At 48.8% G+C, this 18,288-nt stretch overlaps 4 protein-coding genes across 4 annotated transcripts; 2 read left to right on the forward strand and 2 right to left on the reverse strand.

The window, feature by feature from the left end:
* The first annotated feature begins 24 nt into the window (after window positions 1-24).
* On the forward strand, window positions 25-2,294 carry DCD1 (Deoxycytidine monophosphate (dCMP) deaminase). The gene is made up of 3 exons (XM_058496216.1): window positions 25-224; window positions 271-1,283; window positions 1,332-2,294. The coding sequence occupies exons 1-3, from the start codon at window positions 203-205 to the stop codon at window positions 1,362-1,364; spliced, it is 1,068 nt and encodes a 355-aa protein (XP_058353467.1). The 5' UTR covers window positions 25-202; the 3' UTR covers window positions 1,365-2,294.
* A 1,632-nt stretch (window positions 2,295-3,926) lies between these two features.
* On the forward strand, window positions 3,927-4,403 carry ONS95_002934 (uncharacterized protein; the record flags this gene model as incomplete). Its single annotated transcript, XM_058496217.1, has 1 exon — window positions 3,927-4,403. The coding sequence occupies one exon, from the start codon at window positions 3,927-3,929 to the stop codon at window positions 4,401-4,403; it is 477 nt and encodes a 158-aa protein (XP_058353468.1).
* A 1,422-nt stretch (window positions 4,404-5,825) lies between these two features.
* On the reverse strand, window positions 5,826-11,244 carry ONS95_002935 (uncharacterized protein). Its single transcript, XM_058496218.1, has 3 exons — window positions 7,684-11,244; window positions 7,086-7,514; window positions 5,826-7,025 (listed from the first exon to the last, which is right to left on the reverse strand). The coding sequence occupies exons 1-3, from the start codon at window positions 9,683-9,685 to the stop codon at window positions 6,235-6,237; spliced, it is 3,222 nt and encodes a 1,073-aa protein (XP_058353469.1). The 5' UTR covers window positions 9,686-11,244; the 3' UTR covers window positions 5,826-6,234.
* A 1,353-nt stretch (window positions 11,245-12,597) lies between these two features.
* On the reverse strand, window positions 12,598-16,181 carry ONS95_002937 (uncharacterized protein; the record flags this gene model as incomplete). The annotated part of the gene is made up of 5 exons (XM_058496219.1): window positions 12,598-12,884; window positions 12,928-14,710; window positions 14,797-15,287; window positions 15,464-15,624; window positions 15,937-16,181. 5 exons carry the CDS (start codon window positions 16,179-16,181, stop codon window positions 12,598-12,600), a joined length of 2,967 nt encoding a protein of 988 aa, XP_058353470.1.
* Between the last annotated feature and the right edge of the window lie 2,107 nt (window positions 16,182-18,288).

Below are 18,288 nucleotides of genomic sequence, written 5' to 3' on the forward strand. Positions count from 1 at the left end.
TCTGGCGTCAAGAGTCAGATGGTCCAGGCAATGATCATGGGTTGGGTTGTATCAAGTGCGCAGCGCACGTGAGATGCATTTAGGTAGTTCTCGGAGAAATATCGGCCCGAGACGCGATCTGGCTTGGAGCGCGTTCAGTGTGTGGAAGGTCAACATTTGCTTCTAGTGCAGTACATTCCGGGAATCTGATTGAAGAGAGACAATGTTGATCGGACTGTGCGGAGGTATATATCGTTCTTGGTTACAACATATGAAAGCTAACTTTGCCAGGTATCTGCTCTGGGAAGCAAACCATTGCAGACTACCTTGTCCTGCACCATGCCTTTACGCAACTCCATCTTCGACAAGAGCTCACGAATGGGAACTCTTTAAAGACTTTGGATATCTCCGCGGAGAGTAATGGAGCCAAGAGCAACAGTCTGGAAAGGAAAGCTCTGGTCAATGGCACGAATTCGAAGTCGGGGGGCACGTTTACCTTTGACACAGCAGACGACCTACTAGACTTTGTCACAAAGAAATGGCAGGGCTTCTATGTCACGACCGACGTACACTCGGAGGAGATACTAGATAAGCTGGACCGAAGACCTTTCTTCATCTTGGTCAGCGTGGATGCGCCTATTCACGTACGGTGGAGAAGATTCCAGGAACGATTGCAGGCCACATCAAAAGATATCCCGAGCCTCGAAGAATTCGTGCTACAGTCCGACGAACATCTGTATAGCCCCGACGGGGGCCTTCTACCATTAATTTCTCGAGCTACTATCAAACTTCTGAACACATCGTCGGATTTGGCTCATTTTTATGCGCGGCTCTCTGGAGTGAATTTGCTGAACAATGACAGACTTCGGCCTACGTGGGACCAATATTTCATGCAATTGGCGTCCCTTGGGGCACAGAGGAGTAATTGCATGAAAAGACGGGTAGGTTGTGTCATAGTCGAGGACAAGCGGGTGATCAGTACAGGTTATAATGGTACGCCGAGAGGTTTGAAAAATTGCGCAGATGGAGGATGCCCACGATGCAACGAGGGGCAAGGCTCTGGGGTAGGACTCGGAACATGTTTGTGCCTACATGCAGAGGAAAATGCACTGCTAGAAGCTGGGAGAGGGAGAATACGGAAAGGCACTATCCTTTACTGCGATACTTGTCCCTGCTTGACATGCAGCATCAAAATTGCGCAGGTGGGCATCAGCGAGGTTGTATACAGTCAGGGATACAGCATGGATGGAGAGACAGCAGATGTCTTCAAGCAAGCTGGCGTCCGGCTTCGGCAGTTCATACCAGTACGTATCTCGCATCATATTTTGACCTTCAACACTAACAATCTCTAGCCTGCAAATGGCATGATCCATTTAGAGAGATAAGGAAACGATTTCCTTCTATAGTTGTTCAATGATACCCCGATGCTTGGCCACACTCCGACACGAGCTACTCGACCCATACTCAGGACTCAGTGATACTAGGTGGCTACGCTTTATACTCATTTCTCCTGCATTTACTTGAGATTCAGACGAAACAGAAAATGTTCTCCAATTCCTAGTTTTCACTGCTTCGTCTTGGCCTCCGTGGCGGTGCACAAATTTGTACACATTGAACAGGCTCTTACAGCTTTTTCCTGTTGCCGAAACGTTCCATATGCTGGCCCATGGTGATGAGGCTGTGCAACGCAAACGACGTCAGCTGTCTTGCCAAATGGCATCGGTGGACACTGATCTCTTCCAAGTTTTTGGTTTTTCTTCAACCATGTCCAAGCCTGCTCTCCAATCCGCTTTCCCACTTGTGCTTTGTCATCCACAAACCCGGAGCGTCTTCTCGCAGATTTATTGACATAGAGTCTCTGAAGTCAGATGTCTAACTTGAGTGAGCGTCGAGCTGATAATAGATGGGAGAGTCTGGGAAAAGAGATGTTGCAGGTTTATATCACCAATCAAAATACTGTTTCTGCCAGAATGAATCTGATGGAGCAGAGTACGTACTCATGGCTTCCAAGCGATGATGGAAGATAATGCTCAAAGAATGGAGACACGAACCAGTCAGTGCTGGACAGGCAGATCCTTGTCGTGAAGTATGGAGGCGAGGGTTTCAAAGAAAGACAGCTGAGCTATACTTCGAGGGCTGAAGAACGGAAATGAGAGAATCGAGAATCTCAAGAAGAGAATATGTGCTGAAGAGCATCTGCTGTTGCCGAGCGCAGATATCTGTACAATACTAAGCCGTGGCTGAATGTCTTACTGATAGCTTTCCCAGAGATATCGGAGTACATTAAATACAAGTCTTCGCTGTCCGATGTAGCCAGTTCGAGAGATGTCGATATCTAGTCAAAGAGCCAATACCGTACTGCAAGTCCCGTGGTTTACTTTGATTCATATTCCAGCTTTGCAGCAGTTGCGGCCTGCAATGCCTCGAATACTTGAACAGCCTCGTATAACTCCAATATTTCTGGCACGCGGAAGCCACATATCGTACGCCCCTCAGACATGAACTGTCAAGAAACAATACCTTCCTCTTCTCAGTCTCGATCCTCGATTTGACGACGCCCCTTTCTCAAAATATATACGGAGCTGGACCTCTGTCGCTTGGATGATTGCAACTCCCAGAAGCTCACATTCCTTGTCCAAGGCTCCGTCACGACTATTACGAAAAATCGAGTGTATTCGACGTTGGAATTATCCAGTGAGATTGCTACCAGTCTTAAACGATGCAGCAGATGCCAATACCTCCCAGATTTGGCAGAACGATGGCCTTTCTACTGAGAACATTTCTGTCACCCACACTTCATCGTGAGACCACCATTCCTACTACTTGGGAAGTGAACCTCCGTGCCTGGCTTGAGGAAATAAATCAGACATGTGGTAATGCAATAATAGAGGCATCGAGTTTATTTAGTAGGCGCCAATGGACCGGTTTCGATATTCATTCGCAAATGGCCGTATTTGGCTATACGCTTGGACTGTAAACAATCGTCAGCTGCTATCCCAATTCGTAGCATCGATTTCATTACTTGTGAATATACTCAACAGCAATAGTCGTGGGATGCCTCGCTCAAAATTCTTGAGTGACTGCAATGGCGTGGACCATGAGAAGACAGGCTGCACTCAAGGCGTAGGGTTACTTTCGATCCAAAATATCGGTTCAAACAAAATGCAAGATATTCGCTATCTGGAGGGCAAGATTTGTCCAAAAAAGTACGGAGAAGAATATATTAGATCAGCTTTTTAACATTACGCGTAGTTATTGCTAGATAAAGAATGAAAGAATGCCAGCCCTAACTAACTCCCAGAAGCTATCACGTGATTAATATCACCAGGAACAACGAGCAAGATCGAAATCAGGGGGCTCTGCCACAGTACTATTTATAGAGAGCCCAACTAGATCTATACTAAAATCAGCGTCTTTAATATCGCATGATCTTTATGAAAGCATAAGCAGATTTTGAAGTCTTGGAACAAGGCTCTGGCTTTGTGATATTGCCTCTTGGGTCCCGTGACTTTGTTATTCTACAACGGTGACCCTTGCCTGCGGTCGTACTGAATCGACGACTTTGTAACAAAGAAGGCTCTCCGTCCTATGGATATGATCTAAGTCTCGTGAATAGTTTATTTGGGAGTCGTATTCCAAAGACTCTTTGTTGATAACGGCACTCCTGTCCTGTTCGTGTAACCAGGCGCTCTCAAGATTGATGATCTTAGGGTAGACTGATTTAGAACATGGAGCCATTCTTCAAGGATGAAAGCAAAGTTATTTCATGGGGTATTGCTTGTACCTCTCCCTGATTCAGTGTATCTCTTTTGTTAAACTGTATAAATACCAACGAGCGATCCCGAAATTGATTCAGTCTCAAATTCATCAGAACTACGGATCAAATTCAACCACTTCCAAACACTAAATATCAAGGGAAAGAATCCACAAGAGTCATTCAAATCAAGATGAGCGGTCCCCCACAAAACTACATCAAGGAATTTTTAGCAATCGCCAGACCCGCCATCCTAGAAACCTGCAAGAAAAATGACAGAGACTGGTATATCGGAGTAGACCGTATCACATATCGAACTATCGCCGATACTCTGAACATGAAATTCGGGCTCCCTGACTCTGGAGGCTTCTTCCTCGATGACAAGTTTGTAATCGAGCAGATCACCTCGGACCCAGAGTACTACTGTAGAGTTGGAGTGCCGGCGGAAATAGTGACTGGAGGGACGGAGCTTGTGCTTTTCGACCCTTATGCTCATACTACAGGGTATGATACGATTCCCATCTCTGCCGGTGGAAACCAGTCAGATCAATTGCCAAGACACGTGCTGGACGCTTTGGTGCGACTTTTGGAAGGACACGGACGTTTGCAGATTAACTCTGAGGATCATCCACGAAATAAGAGGCAGAATCTAGTCCAAGAGATGACCTAGATTGCACAAACGCGAAAATGGCCTCGTTATCCTAGATTCACCGAAGTTTTTATGATAGATCTATTAAGGAATGGCGGCTGGGATAAAGACCTGGCCTTTCTGAAAGCTGAGGGTGTCGTTGAAGGGTCAGTATACTGTTTTCGTCAGCTGAGATTTCAGGATAGCGGGAAGACTGCTGATCGCCTCCACTGGACATCGCTGACTTGCAAAATAGTTTATCACCTTTGGACGATCCGTACCTCTGGCAACGGCCGATTATTCCTGTTGCTTTCCACCGCCAATTCGAAAATCCCGGCTATACCCAAATAGCCCCAGGGGAACCGAGTGCTCCATCACGCAGTTCGTACAACAACCCTCACGACAATCGACAAGCACAGTACGGCCCGAGTTTTCAACAAGGCAATCCGTATGATCCCAATGCATACCCCCCCTACCCGCCACGACAATAATCCTTCGAAGAATTTTCCTCCTCAACAAAGTCACTCCCCAACTCTGCCTTCTTTTCCTTCTCTTCTATTAATATCTCGCGTTGCTATTGGTATTTCGGTATAAGGTTGTTCGGTATGGTTTTTATAGCAAGTACCTTTAATAATACACTCCTTCTGGTACGGCACTTTCTCCCCAGATCATCTTTTAGTGTTCATAGGTTCGATATAGCGTGTATTCTTAAAATGTGATATTGGATTTTGTATTTGCGGCTTTTTTTACTCCACTCGCTAGATAGCCCTTCCATTCCATTGTTTTGATTCCTTGTAATAAGCGAACACCTTACATGGCTGGCCATCAAACCAGCTCTTCCAAAGCCCACCCCCTTCCCCTTCGCCACGAACACCGAATGAGTATGAAAATATAGACATCATCACCAAAAGAAGAAAACTCCATCTTCTATTCACCTAATCAGAATGGAGAAGTGAGTCGTGAAGCGACAATCCGAAGTATGTGACGTTACCACGTGACTAAAAGGGGCTCGCTTACCTTACCTTGCCACTTCCAGTTTCCATTCCCACTACAGTACACTACATTACCATTTCCATCGTGTTCTCCTCCACTCACCGCTCTAGCAGCCTTTCGCTCCTTACGTACCTACCACTACACACCTGCCGCCATTTAATCCGTCCGCCGTCACCATCACCCACACCGACATGGACATCGACATCGACACTGATACCGCCATCAAGATCTGCGCACTTTAACCTCGCATCGGGCGTGTCTACACATTTATACATATATACCTAGACGCTTACACCCAACCTCCGGGCACTTCAACATCGACATCGACTTTCTTGCGCTCAAGTTAGCTTAGTTATCTTCACTCTACCTCAAAACCCCTCTTCACCACACCTCAATACACGTCACTTCACTTCACCGCATCGGAGTGGATTGCATTACTTTACTTCACATCGACTTTCAACTTTCAGTACTCTTTTTTCTTAACTTTGATTCCTTTGATTTCCATGTATCCGCATCTGTATCTGTAGCTATGTAGTATTATTCAACGAAGTCTCTTCCCACCGCGAAAAAAAAAGTAAAGAATAGTAACGGAAAGCAAAGGTCATCATAATTTCGTCATTTAGTCGTTCATCAAGTATCGTTTCGTTGCTCTTCTCTTGCTCGTTAGTCGTGAAATGCGCTGTACCCGCCTGCCTTCAAAAAAGATCTCGTGAAAAAAAAAAGATGAAACAAAAAAAAGGCAATTGCATCCATGCTCCAACCATCCATCCGTTCATATGTGCTTCTCATCCTCTCCCCGCAATGCCAGCAACAAAACTTAAATATTCGTGATTGTCCCGTTCACTCATTACCCGTATTCCTCCCAACCCACCAAAACCAATCACCTCTCCCTCCTCCTCCTCCTACTCGACGATCCCCTATCAGAACCACTCGAACTCCCCGCCGCACCAGCACCACCCGCCTCCTCCACAAACCCCCTCAACAGATCCTTCCACGTCTTCCTCCCCTCCATAACATCACCAAAGTCCCCCGCCAGCTTTTCAACCATCTCCTTCTGTCCACCCTCGCTACCAAGTAATCCGCCCAATCCCCCACTTCCTCCTCCACCAGCACCCCTCTGTCTATCCCTAGCACTCGCTCTAGGATTCCGATACGCATTGCCGAATCTATCTAGTGGCCGTCCATCACGATCGAATCGATCGGGTAGGACTTCGATTTCGTCTGATAAGGTAGGGGATGGCGAGCGAGAATGCTGCTGATGTCTACGGCGGTGTCTAGAGGGTTGGATGGGTCGGTCAGAAGATGGGTCTGAACTCCTACGACGGCGTCGCCGACGTCGAGAGGGGTCTTCGCCGCGGTCGTAGACGTGGTCGATATCTCGATCTCGATCTCGAGACTGAGGTTGAGAAGTGCGAACCAGAGCTGAAGGACCAGGGTTATCGGAGTCTGTAGGAGAAGGTGTGCGGTCTGGGTGTGCGACGTCGTGATTATGCGTATTGGAGTTTGATGACGCGGCGTTCTCGTGAATATGTGCTAGGCGACGAGAAGATGTTGGGGAGAGGGGTGCGAAGTTGACGGATTTGTTGTGTGGGCGGGTGGGAGAAAGTGGTGGCGAGGTGTTAGGCGAGAGAGTTGATACGGTGGAGGGGGCGCGAGGCGTGTTTACACGGGCTAGCAAAAGCATTAGCTTATCTTCTTATGGGACGCTGGGTTGACGAAATACAGACGCACCCTCCTCTGCATGAAATGGGTCGCGAGTAAACTGCTCGTCTTGGACAGGAGCGACAGGGGGCGGAGGGAAATATGGCGTTGCGCCACTTGCGGTAGGCATAGGCACAGGAGCAACAAAAGGAGGCTGATGAGATGTATTGTCTTTTGCACTCACATTGTGACCTGTTTGAGGTGGGTAGCCGAAAGGGTCCGGGTGCGGTGGTTGGTTTGCATAGTCCGCTGGATTGTATGGAGGGATACCCTCCTGGTGTACTTGTGTTGTGGAGGTTGTGGTATGCGTTGTGAATCCCGGTTGTGGTTGAGGAGGTGGTGGGAATGCATTATTCTCAGGATAATATGAGCCACCTGAAGCGTGTGGAGGAGAGGGAGAATAATCATCTTGATAATCGCGAGCGTAGTAATTTTCTGGAGCAGGTTCTTCTTCATAGCCTGCCGCGGGAATGTTAGTCTTGCAGGAAGATACATGATGCCGTGACTGAAACATGATATAAGGAGAATCCACATCATTTCGGAATCAGGTTCGACAAGCGTCTTGTCAATCTGCTTCTAATAGATGATGCGGACCGAGAACGAGATCTTGAGTGCTGGGGGACCTCACGTCTGCGTTCCCTCTCCCTATCCATCTCCTTTTTCTCCTTTCGCTTCTTGTATTGGTTGATTCCAATCGCCGCTGCAGCAGTGCCCGCGGCAGCTCCTGCAATGTTCCTAACTCGACTTCTACTACGACTTCTTGACCTTCTTCGATCGTCTGAACTCGAGGAATGACGACGACGGTGCGATCGACTTCGAGATCTGGTGGCGCCATACGCGGCACCAGCTCCGCCCGCGGCAAGAGCAGGGTCATAGTCGTACCCTCGTTGGTAGGTAGTGGTTTGTTGGTGGGTGTATACGGGTTCAGTACCGTATTGCACCATTCCTAACTCGGGGTCAACACCAGGATCAGAATATGCGCCTATAGATCTGGCTCTCGACCTGCTTCTCCTCCGCTCTCTCCTATGTTCTTCTTCAACTTCCAATTCACGATCTTCCTTTGCCTTGCGATTCTCATATAATCCTGCAACTGCCGCTCCTGCCAGACCAGCTCCCGCGATTTCGGCACCAGTCCTGATGCGAGACTTGGATCTTGATCCGCTTCGTTTACGTGACTTGCTTCGGAAATGTTCAACAACACCTGCAACCGCGGCCGTAGCAGCTCCAGCTTTTGCGATCGTCGCTGCGCGATGTTTGGGGTCGGCATGTTTGCTTCGGCTTCGACTTCTTGCACGATCATCGTCATAGGAGTCGTAAGAATAACTCCTACGACGTCTCGAAACACTTCGAGTTCGACTACGTCCTCTGCCCATCTCTTCTCTGTTGGCTTTGCGATTAGAGACGTATTTGGCAGCGGCGGCCGCGGCTAGACCAGCAGCTGCGAGGCCTAATGCGGTCTTGATCTTGCGATGCGAGTTTCTACTGCTTGATCTTGACCTTGAACGAGATCGACTTCCATGACTCTCGCGGTATCGACTTCGTGCTCGTGTGAGTACTTCAGCACCAATGGCTCCGAGGGCGGCTCCTCCAACAACCTTTCGTCCTCGGTGCCCATCTCCATCTCCTTGCTTGTTTCTATGATTTGCAAGCAGAGCAGCTGCTCCCGCACCAGCCAAAGCACCTTCTGCGAGATGTCTTCTGTGGTGTGGACTCGAGCTTCTACTTCGCTCTCGTCGGATGACCTTTCTCTTCACAACATAGTTCTCGCCATCACTATACTCTCTGTCGCTGACGGAGTCTCGGGGCCGAATCTCTCTACGATCGTACGCAACGATTTCCTCGTCGCTTCTTCTCACAGGGCCAACCTCACGCACATCTTTCCTGTAGTAGTATTCATCTTCTGCCCTTCTCGGCTCCGGTCGTGCAACTTCTTGTGACACCTCTGTCTGTCGAACGACTTGAATTTCTTGTTCGCGAGGCGGAAGGACAATCGGAGGCGGAGGTGGTGCTTCCTGGACGATGATCTGCTGAGGCTCTGGCGCTCGTTGACGAATAATAATTGGCTGCGGAGGTGGTTCCGGACGATCGTAGTACTCAGTTTCTCGCTGGTATCTCTCAAGCTCATATGGTTCATCTCTGCGTTCTGTCGTCCGCTTCTCAACTCTAACGATATCCGTCTCCCGAACGTCCCGTTCCGACTCCCACGGCCTAGAAGGACCGCGGTCCCAAGGACCCCGTTCTGGCTCGCGCCGGTCCCGTTCGTAGACTACCGTTCTTGTTCGCTCACGCTCGCGCTCGGGTTCGCGAATGGGTTCACGCTCAACGTATCGCTCGCTGGTGAAGGAGGATCGTGGTGGTCGAATGTCGATGGCGCTGCGCGGTCGTTCGGGCTCGACAAAGCGCTCAGTGCGACGGTCTATTTCGATGCGCTCTGCTCGTGGGATGTCGAGTCTCGTTGTTGAGCGGCGATCGATCTCGATGTCTTCTGTTCTGCTAGGTGTGACGCGGTACCGTTGAACGGTACGATATGAGCCGTCAGCAACCCTCGAGCGGCTGATTGTTGAGGAGTGGTCGTCGTCGGAATCGTAGCCATCGCGATAGCCGCGTGTAACTCGAGTGACTTCTGGCATAGTGACGTTTGTGGTTATTATTATTTGGTAGTGATAAAGAGGACGGGAGATGCCCGTAGGCTTTGTACTTGTAGACTTGAGCGATGCGATGTGGTGTGGATGTGAAGAGAAGAGAAGAGTGCAAAGGTGACAGCGAGGTTGGGCTGGATGTTGGTGGGGTCGAAGGCTGCTTTGTACTGGGAGGGAGAGTAAGATTGGTGCTGGGCAGGCCTCGCCAGGGGCGTACAAGTCTGAATTACCCCCTGTAATTTAAATGCCCCAAGTAACCTAGCCAGCTATGAAAGCGGGCAGAATAGTTTCAACCCAGCCAGCTATGCAAAGAAATCGAATTGCCTTCCTGATCTCTTGTCTTCCCCAGCCTTACGCAAGTCCCAATGCCAAGTCAGAGACGTTGAACTATGGCGGTGACAAAGCAGCAAGCAATTGGATAATGTTTCGCTTCGATGTGAGACTGTTCATTGGAGGGGAAGACCCGGACTCGGATGTTTTGGTGTGCGGTGCAGTGCTGCAGGTGATGAGATGCAGCTCGGAATAGGGAATGGATGGTAAGTTGCGTCAGACGGCGATACCTCGTGGTCGGGAACTCGCAGGTTAGGAACAGAAGGGCTGTGAGCAGAGTTCATATTTATTGTGGCACTTGGTGACGACCGACGAGGGAAAGGATAGAGGAGGTTGAAGCTTGGTTCATTTAGCTTGCTGTGAACCCGCAGATTTGTACATTACATACAGCCTCAGGAGCGCCCATGAAAGGGGCGATTGGTTTTGAGATAGAGTTTGATACAGAGGCAAGTGATCATCAACTCGGTCTGAAATGGTATGTGATGAATGATGCCAATTGTTCGCTCTCGGTATCAAATGTGACAAGGTCACTCCCAGCAAGACTTTCTGCTCCTAACTTACAGAGGAATTACCCTCACACTGAGAATGTATCGTTTTGATGTACTGGTCGTAAAAAGTTGGAAGAGCAACAAGAATGAAGGTTCAAGCTAGTCCTGATGGATATATATGTGCCCAATTATCGTTTCTGGAACTTGGATATCCTGCACCACAGTTTCGTGGTGTTGGAGGTATTTATGGGGCCAGTGGACACCACCCCATCATAACTCCATGAAAAGAAAGCTTCATTTGAAGTGCCGGGCTCTGTATGAGAACATCACTAGGTAGTGTCGTATAGTTCTTTGATAAGTCCTGTTTTATAAGTTCGTCGTGGCATACTAGTTGCGATATATCTCAAAATACTTGGCCTGGTGGCCCAAATCCCTCGCTTCCCTCCCAATCCCAGCCACCTGTATTCTTTCCCTGCCCCAACTTCCGGCCCAAGCAGGGCATCCTAGCCACCATCCCCAAGGCTTCATTTGTCACTAAACGCTGCTGTACAATGACGTATTTTCACTCAACTCCATTCCACAGCGACGATAGCTCTGCTTTTCCTTAGAGCCGCATGTAACAATATGATATGAGATGATAATATGTAAACACATATATAAGGCTGCGCCACCAGAACCATCAAATGACTCTTCTAGTCAGTCAACTGCGCCCGACTGGAGCTGGATGCGCTGTGGTTGAGGAAGGTGTGACGGGAAGGACAAGAAGATGACGCAGCCAATCGCTCGGTGGCAGAAGCTCGGATGCGGCCGCCGGAGGTTGGAGAAGCGAGACCGACGACATGGAAATGGATCAGCTCAGCCTCCACATCAGAAGTCTCTCTCGATGACTTGCGCTGGACTTGATCTGGATGCCTGCCTGGCCAACATTTTTGCGAGTGAGGGCCAGACCACAGCCTCATGCATACTATACTATGACATGCATGTATTTCATGCTGCGAGGTTTCGGATTTCCAATTGGGTTTGCTAGCCAGTCATGTACGTCTGGAATCACTGGAATCAAGCTAGAAGCAGTCGAGGCTGTGAAGTTAGCTACTACAGGACCTAGGTAAGGAAGGCGACGCCCTGGTAAGTGGTTGCCTGATCTCCCGTGCATTTGCCTGCACATGCAGTGTAGGACTATGAAACTCTAGAGCTGCAGCACTCGATAATGGTAAGGCTGTCTCGCAAGGTACATTTCAGCTCTACCCCCTCATGGAGGCGCTGGATACAGCAAATATTGTTCGAGTTTTCGGATCTACGTTATCGAGAGCTGAAAGAGATGCCTAATATTACAGATGTCGAGGAAATGATATCGATTTATCGAACGATCAGGTAGTGAGGCTTGTAAGTAGGTCGAGGTGGTCTGAGAAACACTGCTTAACCATTGAATAAAGAGGAGAGATATTGAACCTCTGCATCGAAAGGCATTTCCCTTGCTGCAAACATCTACTCGGACAGAACCACCGTATGCCCTGCCCTGTGGAGTCAAGAGACAAACAGCCAAACTCCGGGCCAGGTCTCTCCGGCCCTCCCATCCGACGCCCCAATACCTCGGTCACCACAGAGCCTCATCCGACACCAAATGCACCAATCAACAAAAGTGAAGGTTGAAGGGCGAGTGCAGGGCATTCCAGAAGTCCTAGCCTACACACTTGTGCAATCTACCGACACCGAGTACTTGGTAACTGGCTGCCTAGCAAACTAAGAATGAGGTGTGGCAACTAACCACAAAACATGCCGAACCGGTAGCGTAAGGCTGTCCAATAATCACGCTTCCACAACTCCATGTTCATATCACGCAAGGGTACATGGCACAAGAGATAATAACAAGGGCATTTATTCAGAGCCTTGTACGATATCAGAAGTCCATAACAGGTCAAAGCATATCTACAGCCACACCAAAGTTCGGACCATGCCACCACTACTCCTCAATGCCACAACGCAAAAGCTCCCATTCGAGTAACTGAAACACAAAACATTTTTGTATTATCGCCGAATCGCAGTAGCAGACAAGAAATTAGAAGCAGGAACTCATCCGCTCAATCCCTAGCAGGCTGCTTTCCCTTCCGCCTTCTTAGAGACAACGGGCTCGGAAGTAACAACCTCCTTCTCAGCATCAGCTTCTGCAGCAGCCAAGCCACGCTTGTCCATGTGGTCGAGAAGCTTTGCCATTTCGGGGCCGCGGGGATCTAGTCCAAGAGACTTCATGTTCTCGAGAGTGTCGTCATCAAGAGCAGCAAGAATCTCGTCCGTGGGGATCTTGGGAAGAGTCTGTAACGGCTGTTGTGGTGGAGCTGCTAGCAGCATTGCTTGTGCAAGTCGGGACTGGTTGACTGGTACTTGTGTCAACAGAATCAGCAGTCGTCTTGTCGATACTCAACCGCTCAACTGCATGTTCCAAAGTCTCGTTCTCGCCGACCTTGGCCTCAATCGTATCCTTGCTCAAAGCCTTGTGAAGCGAAACCTGGGTACGACGGGGTGTAGCAATGCGTCGCTGATTACCAGAGAACTGAACCATATGCTTAACAATTGCTGGCCCCTTATCCACCTTGAAAGCCTTCTGGCCGTCAAACTTTGCAGCCCATCCCAAAACCTCCTTCACATCACCACCAAGTCTCGTCTTTGCAATCTCAAAGCCTAGAACCCAGTCCCAGATCTGCTGATCCGTGAGATCATCAAAATGCAATTGTCCGGGATCACCAATGATCTCAACGAGGAACTTGTAATTGGTCTTAGCGCAGAAATCCTTGGGGTTATTCTTGACGATCTTGTGCAGAGCAAGCAACTCCTCGTGTATAGCCTCTCGGAACAGCTGGATGACTTGGCCGAATTTATTATCTTCCTCGTCCGCGGCAATCAACATGAGCAAAGCAATCATATTGTGCATCTCCTGGTCCTTGATCAGGATCTTCCAGCCAGGTAGGATGCTGGCTGGGTGAACCTTGTCAACATACCAAACACTCAACATCTGCTTGTACTTAGCGACAGGATCATCAGCCTTAGCCTTGAGGAGGTCGTCGATATCGCGAGCCTTCTTGATGATTTCGAGGTACATCGCCGCATTCTTCTTGTTCATCGTCTCGGTAGGAGGATCACAGGATGCCAAGCAGATATACTTGCTCTCCATCTGTTTCTGCAGCGTAACTCCATCGCCGACTTCATAACGAAGCTTTGTGATTCCACGCCACGACAGATCCGTTGGATATTCGCAGACTTTCATCGAGAACTCCAGACACTGCTTGATCATACCCTGCAACTTCTTATCCTCGACCCGATTACGCTTATCCTTGCGCTTCAAGACCGGAAGCTCAGTATCGAGATTCTTGAACGTCTCGTCGAGAAGCATAGCCATCTCGATAGTCTTGCTCAACTTCTCACTCAGCGTCTCCTGCATTAAGCCTCTGTTGATGGGAACAGCCAGCTTCATAGCCTGGAAAAAAGTGCGGCCGCCGAAATCAATAGCCTCCCATGCCTTCCGGATAGCTGGTCTCGTCTCTTCACTGATAGTCTGTACGCTGACCAGATAGATGTTTTTGCATAGCTTGTCCAGAAGATCGTACAGCTCGAGACTATACAGAATCGGGAGATCGTCGTCGTCAAGCGCGTAGCTAAACTTCAAGTCCACATCGGAGATCTTGGCCACCAGATCAAAGATATTCTGCGGCTCAGGCGGATCATCAATCTCCTCAAGTAGACGCTGAGTAGCGCGAAACTTCAACTCCCAATTGACATTCTGAAGCTTTCTATTTTCATGGAGGAGCTGGTTGGCTTGCATGCGGAGAGTCGCGATCTTGATGTCGTCTTCGGCGACAGAGTCCATGAGGGCTTTGTAACGAGCTTGATCGGCTTCTTGTTGGCGTGCGAACTCGTTGAAGCGGCGGTCCCACTTGTCTTCGGACTCAAAAGGTGCCTTGCAGCTATGTGCTGTGTCGTCTTCTCCAGCAGGATCCCCATCGCTGCCTTCGGCTGCCTCGTCGGAAACAGGCTGAGGGTATGTGTTATCCTTGATAATAGGAGCTGTGGTGGCAGGGTGGGAGTAGACCTTCGTCTTTGCAGTGGTCGCATTGCTGCTCTCAGCAGATTGTGCAGTTGAAGTCGAAGCAGCTGCAGGAGCAGTTGATGATCCACTTGCAGCATTTCCCTTATCTCCCCCAAAAGCCTGTAAACAAGTCAGCACTCTTCTACTCTCCTCCCTCTACATCTCTAATCCAAAAGGGAGTAATCAAAGTAGATAGGTAGACTAACCTCCTTTCTCCATCCCCCTCCCTTCCCACCCCTCGCAGCTCTCCTCGCCTCCTCCCACTTCTCCATACACACCTCCACCTCATCGCTACTAACCCCCTGACTCTGAACCTCCTTCCAGAACTCCGCCCGCGCCTCCCGATACTTCGCCTCTTCCAGATAGATCTTGAATGCCACCTCTCTATGCTCCTTGGTCTTGTATCTGGCAGCTTGGATCACCTTTCCATAGTAGGATTTCCAGCCGGCGGTGAGTGTTTCGGCGAGGTTGATGTCTTCACTTTCGAGAGTGGAGATGAAGCCGTCGCGGGTTTTGGGGAGACCGTTGATGTATGGTATGTGGTTTTGACAGTGGCAGTGGCTGTGGCTGTGTTTGGAGTTTTGACAGGTGGAGGAGGAGGAGCTGCGGTTGTCGGTTTGGGTGGTGGGGTAGGTTGATTGGACGTAGTGTTCGAGGGCGATGTTGACGCGGCCCGTGGAGTGGAGGGCGATTTCTCCTGTAAGTAATGTCAATACAGCTCTTCTACAATACGGCTTTGTTTCTGTCTTGTGCTGTTTCCCTACCCCTCACTATCCATCTCCACTCACACCAAGCAGAGACACAACCCAGTCACCAATCACGCATTTTCTCAGACAAGAAAAGTAAAGACGGAAGGAAACAGGGTAAACTCACTCGCATCAATATCCGCCTTGATCTCCTTGATAGCAGGAAGAAGCTTATACTCATTCTGCTGCAACATCTTGGTCGCGTAAGCCTCTGAGACAAGGTAGCCATCTTGTTCGGACTTTGTCATAACGAGCTTGAGGACCTTGGGGTCAAGGAGAGGATCGCTTCTGCGCGGGGGGAAGCATGTTAGCCCTTGTAAACGAGGGATGCAGGGTAGGATAAAAGGAGGAGAGTATTGGGAGGGGAGGGGGGGAGATGATAGAGGGAGGGACAGGAGGGAGGTTGAGGGAAGTAAACAAAGAGCCTCACGAATATCCAACGACGTCCCTACCCTCGATTCCCCCTCTCCCTGAAGGTCAGTAAATAGCTCAGTACGCCCCAATCCAACCTCTTCTTTCCTATCAATCACACCCATCCTCAAACAAACACCAAACAATCCCCAAAACATAAAAGTCAAGCAAAAAGAAATCAGCACTCACAACTCCGGCATCGCCGCAACAGTCTTCGCCATCCCCATTCCCGCAATCGGCGCATACTTATGCTCACACAGCACATTCTTACACTTCGGCGGGCCCTCACAAGCCTTAGGAAACGTTTTCTTCCCTCGCTTCATCGTCATCGCGTTGTACTGTGACGACAAAGTCTTACCAGCAAGAGAGGAACGTGACGAGGAGGCCGAAGGCGCGTAACTCATGATTGCTGCGCGCTTGGCGGGATCATCCATTGTGCTGGGTTAGGTGGTGGAATTTTTGTTGGTCGGAGTGCAGGTGTTGGGGTTGGGGTCGGTGGTGGTGTAAGGTGGAGGAGGAGGAGCCGAAGAGGAGGAGGAAGAAGAAGAAGATGCGGAAGTTGTAGACGAGAAATTGGTAGACGAGAATTCTTGGTCGTGATGCAGACTTTCTAGCCAATCAATACACCACTCTTGGGCAGTTAGTTCACCGGCTGGTAGGATGTGGCCTGCACTTTCGAAGAATTCACGCAATTCGCGCTCGATTTCAGGTGTGATGATGCGCGCGAGGAGGAAGCCGTGTTCTTCTGCGGTCCAGTCCGTGTTTACAATGAGGTATTCGTCTTCCTGTTTAGATTTGGTTAGCGCATTAGATTTTTATTGTGTTTGTCTTAGAGGGCGGGCTTTCCTGTTTGGTTGTTGAGGAGCAGAACGAGAGGGGAGAAATAAGGTGAGGTTGAAGGGAAGTGGGATTAAGCGAGAATTGCTTGTTGACTTGATGGGAAAGAAATTTATTCTAGGAATTTGGAGCATCAATTGTATGATATATGGAATCTCTGGACTACTAGAAATCGATACATACTCCAGTGTCGTGAGACTCAGAAGCCTACTGAAAATTCCAATTGTCCTTTTCTACTTTCGTGACATTTGTTGTTGTTTTGATCTGGCATGCCAAGAACAGCTATCCTGACAAGAGTGTTCTGATCGAGACAAAGCTTTGCTGGGGCTTAGTCCCTCAAGAACAACCCACAAACTGGCAAGGCAATGACAGAGTCGTAAATCCATAAATCAGTAAAAACACAACTATTAGGAACACGTATTCTCTGAGTTAATTCATGTCTATAATATCTAATGTCCACCTGTCTTTGAACAAACTTGTCTGCCCAGCCATGAAATATTGTAGGGTTAGAGACTAGACATCACATGTTGCTGATTTTCTGACGCTAACAGCCACGATCTGTATACAAACAGTCCATTTACAAAGTTTCTTTGTTCGTACAGGTCAATAGAGTAGCACATCGTCTGGTTTTAGACACCTCTCTCACCTACTCAGTGCGAGCTAAAGCTTCATCGCTTGGTTCACGGATGGGAGGATTCAAGAGACTCGTCAATAACCATAAATTCTTCGTACATATATGGGGTCGAATGCAAATTCCAGACTGTAGAAGGCAGGTTAGAAAATTAGGCTGTTGGTTTGTTTACTTAATCCTAAGCTTCACGAATTTAGCGGGATAGCGAGGAGACGATCGGCGATGGACATTCAACATGGTAAAATTGGTAATGTAAGAAGACTTTCTTTCCAAACATTCAGCATCTCCTGTTTTTACAAGCTCAGAACCTCCAAGGACTAATGCGTAGAGCTGGATACAAAGGATTATAATCCAGGTTTGGCTGGGGAAACTTCAGCCAGAAGCGGTGGCCAGTCACCTGACCTGCGATTGGACTAACACCTTTCTACTTCCTGCTTGCCCCACAGGCTTCCTTGTTTTAGCAAAAGTTATCGCCAACAAATATATTCAAACGATTCATATATTCACTGGAGAATGTGTGGTTGGAAATTGTAACTAAAGTACCGCATGCTTCTTTCCGGAGGACACGAGGATGCCCTGCCAACAACGTTGACCTCGATTCCGGAATGATTTATGCCATTAAAGATAGTATCAGAGACACTAATAGAGAAATAAGAGTGAAGACATCTCTCCCTACGAACTGTTGGGGACAGTTTCCTGTGGTGGCTTGTTGAAGAAAATGCAAAGCAGCCATACAAACAATTCTTGTTAGTTGAAATATTCCATGAGCTCCAGAGGACATTTGAGAGACGAATTCACAGAACAGGCAAAACCTTGCGGTATGCCATAAGAGGACTGTCATATCAGATGACTGCACATACAAAACTTGTTCTCTTCGATCATTGATCAGATGAAACCCGAACTCCACCTTGCATACCTGGCTTACCCTTGAGCAATTTTTTTTCGATGCTGATGATGGTGACCATGGTCCCGGAAACTCGTTTTCTCTCGCAAAGAAGTGTGGAGCAAGTGGTCCAAGACATGAGACACGGGGAGCAGCCTCTTTCGGACAGGGCCGAGCTTTGAGGTGGAGG

The sequence above is a fragment of the Cadophora gregata genome (genome assembly GCF_030347475.1).
Source record: "Cadophora gregata isolate MNR1 chromosome Unknown scaffold_12, whole genome shotgun sequence".
NCBI classification, from domain to species: Eukaryota; Fungi; Ascomycota; class Leotiomycetes; order Helotiales; family Ploettnerulaceae; genus Cadophora; species Cadophora gregata.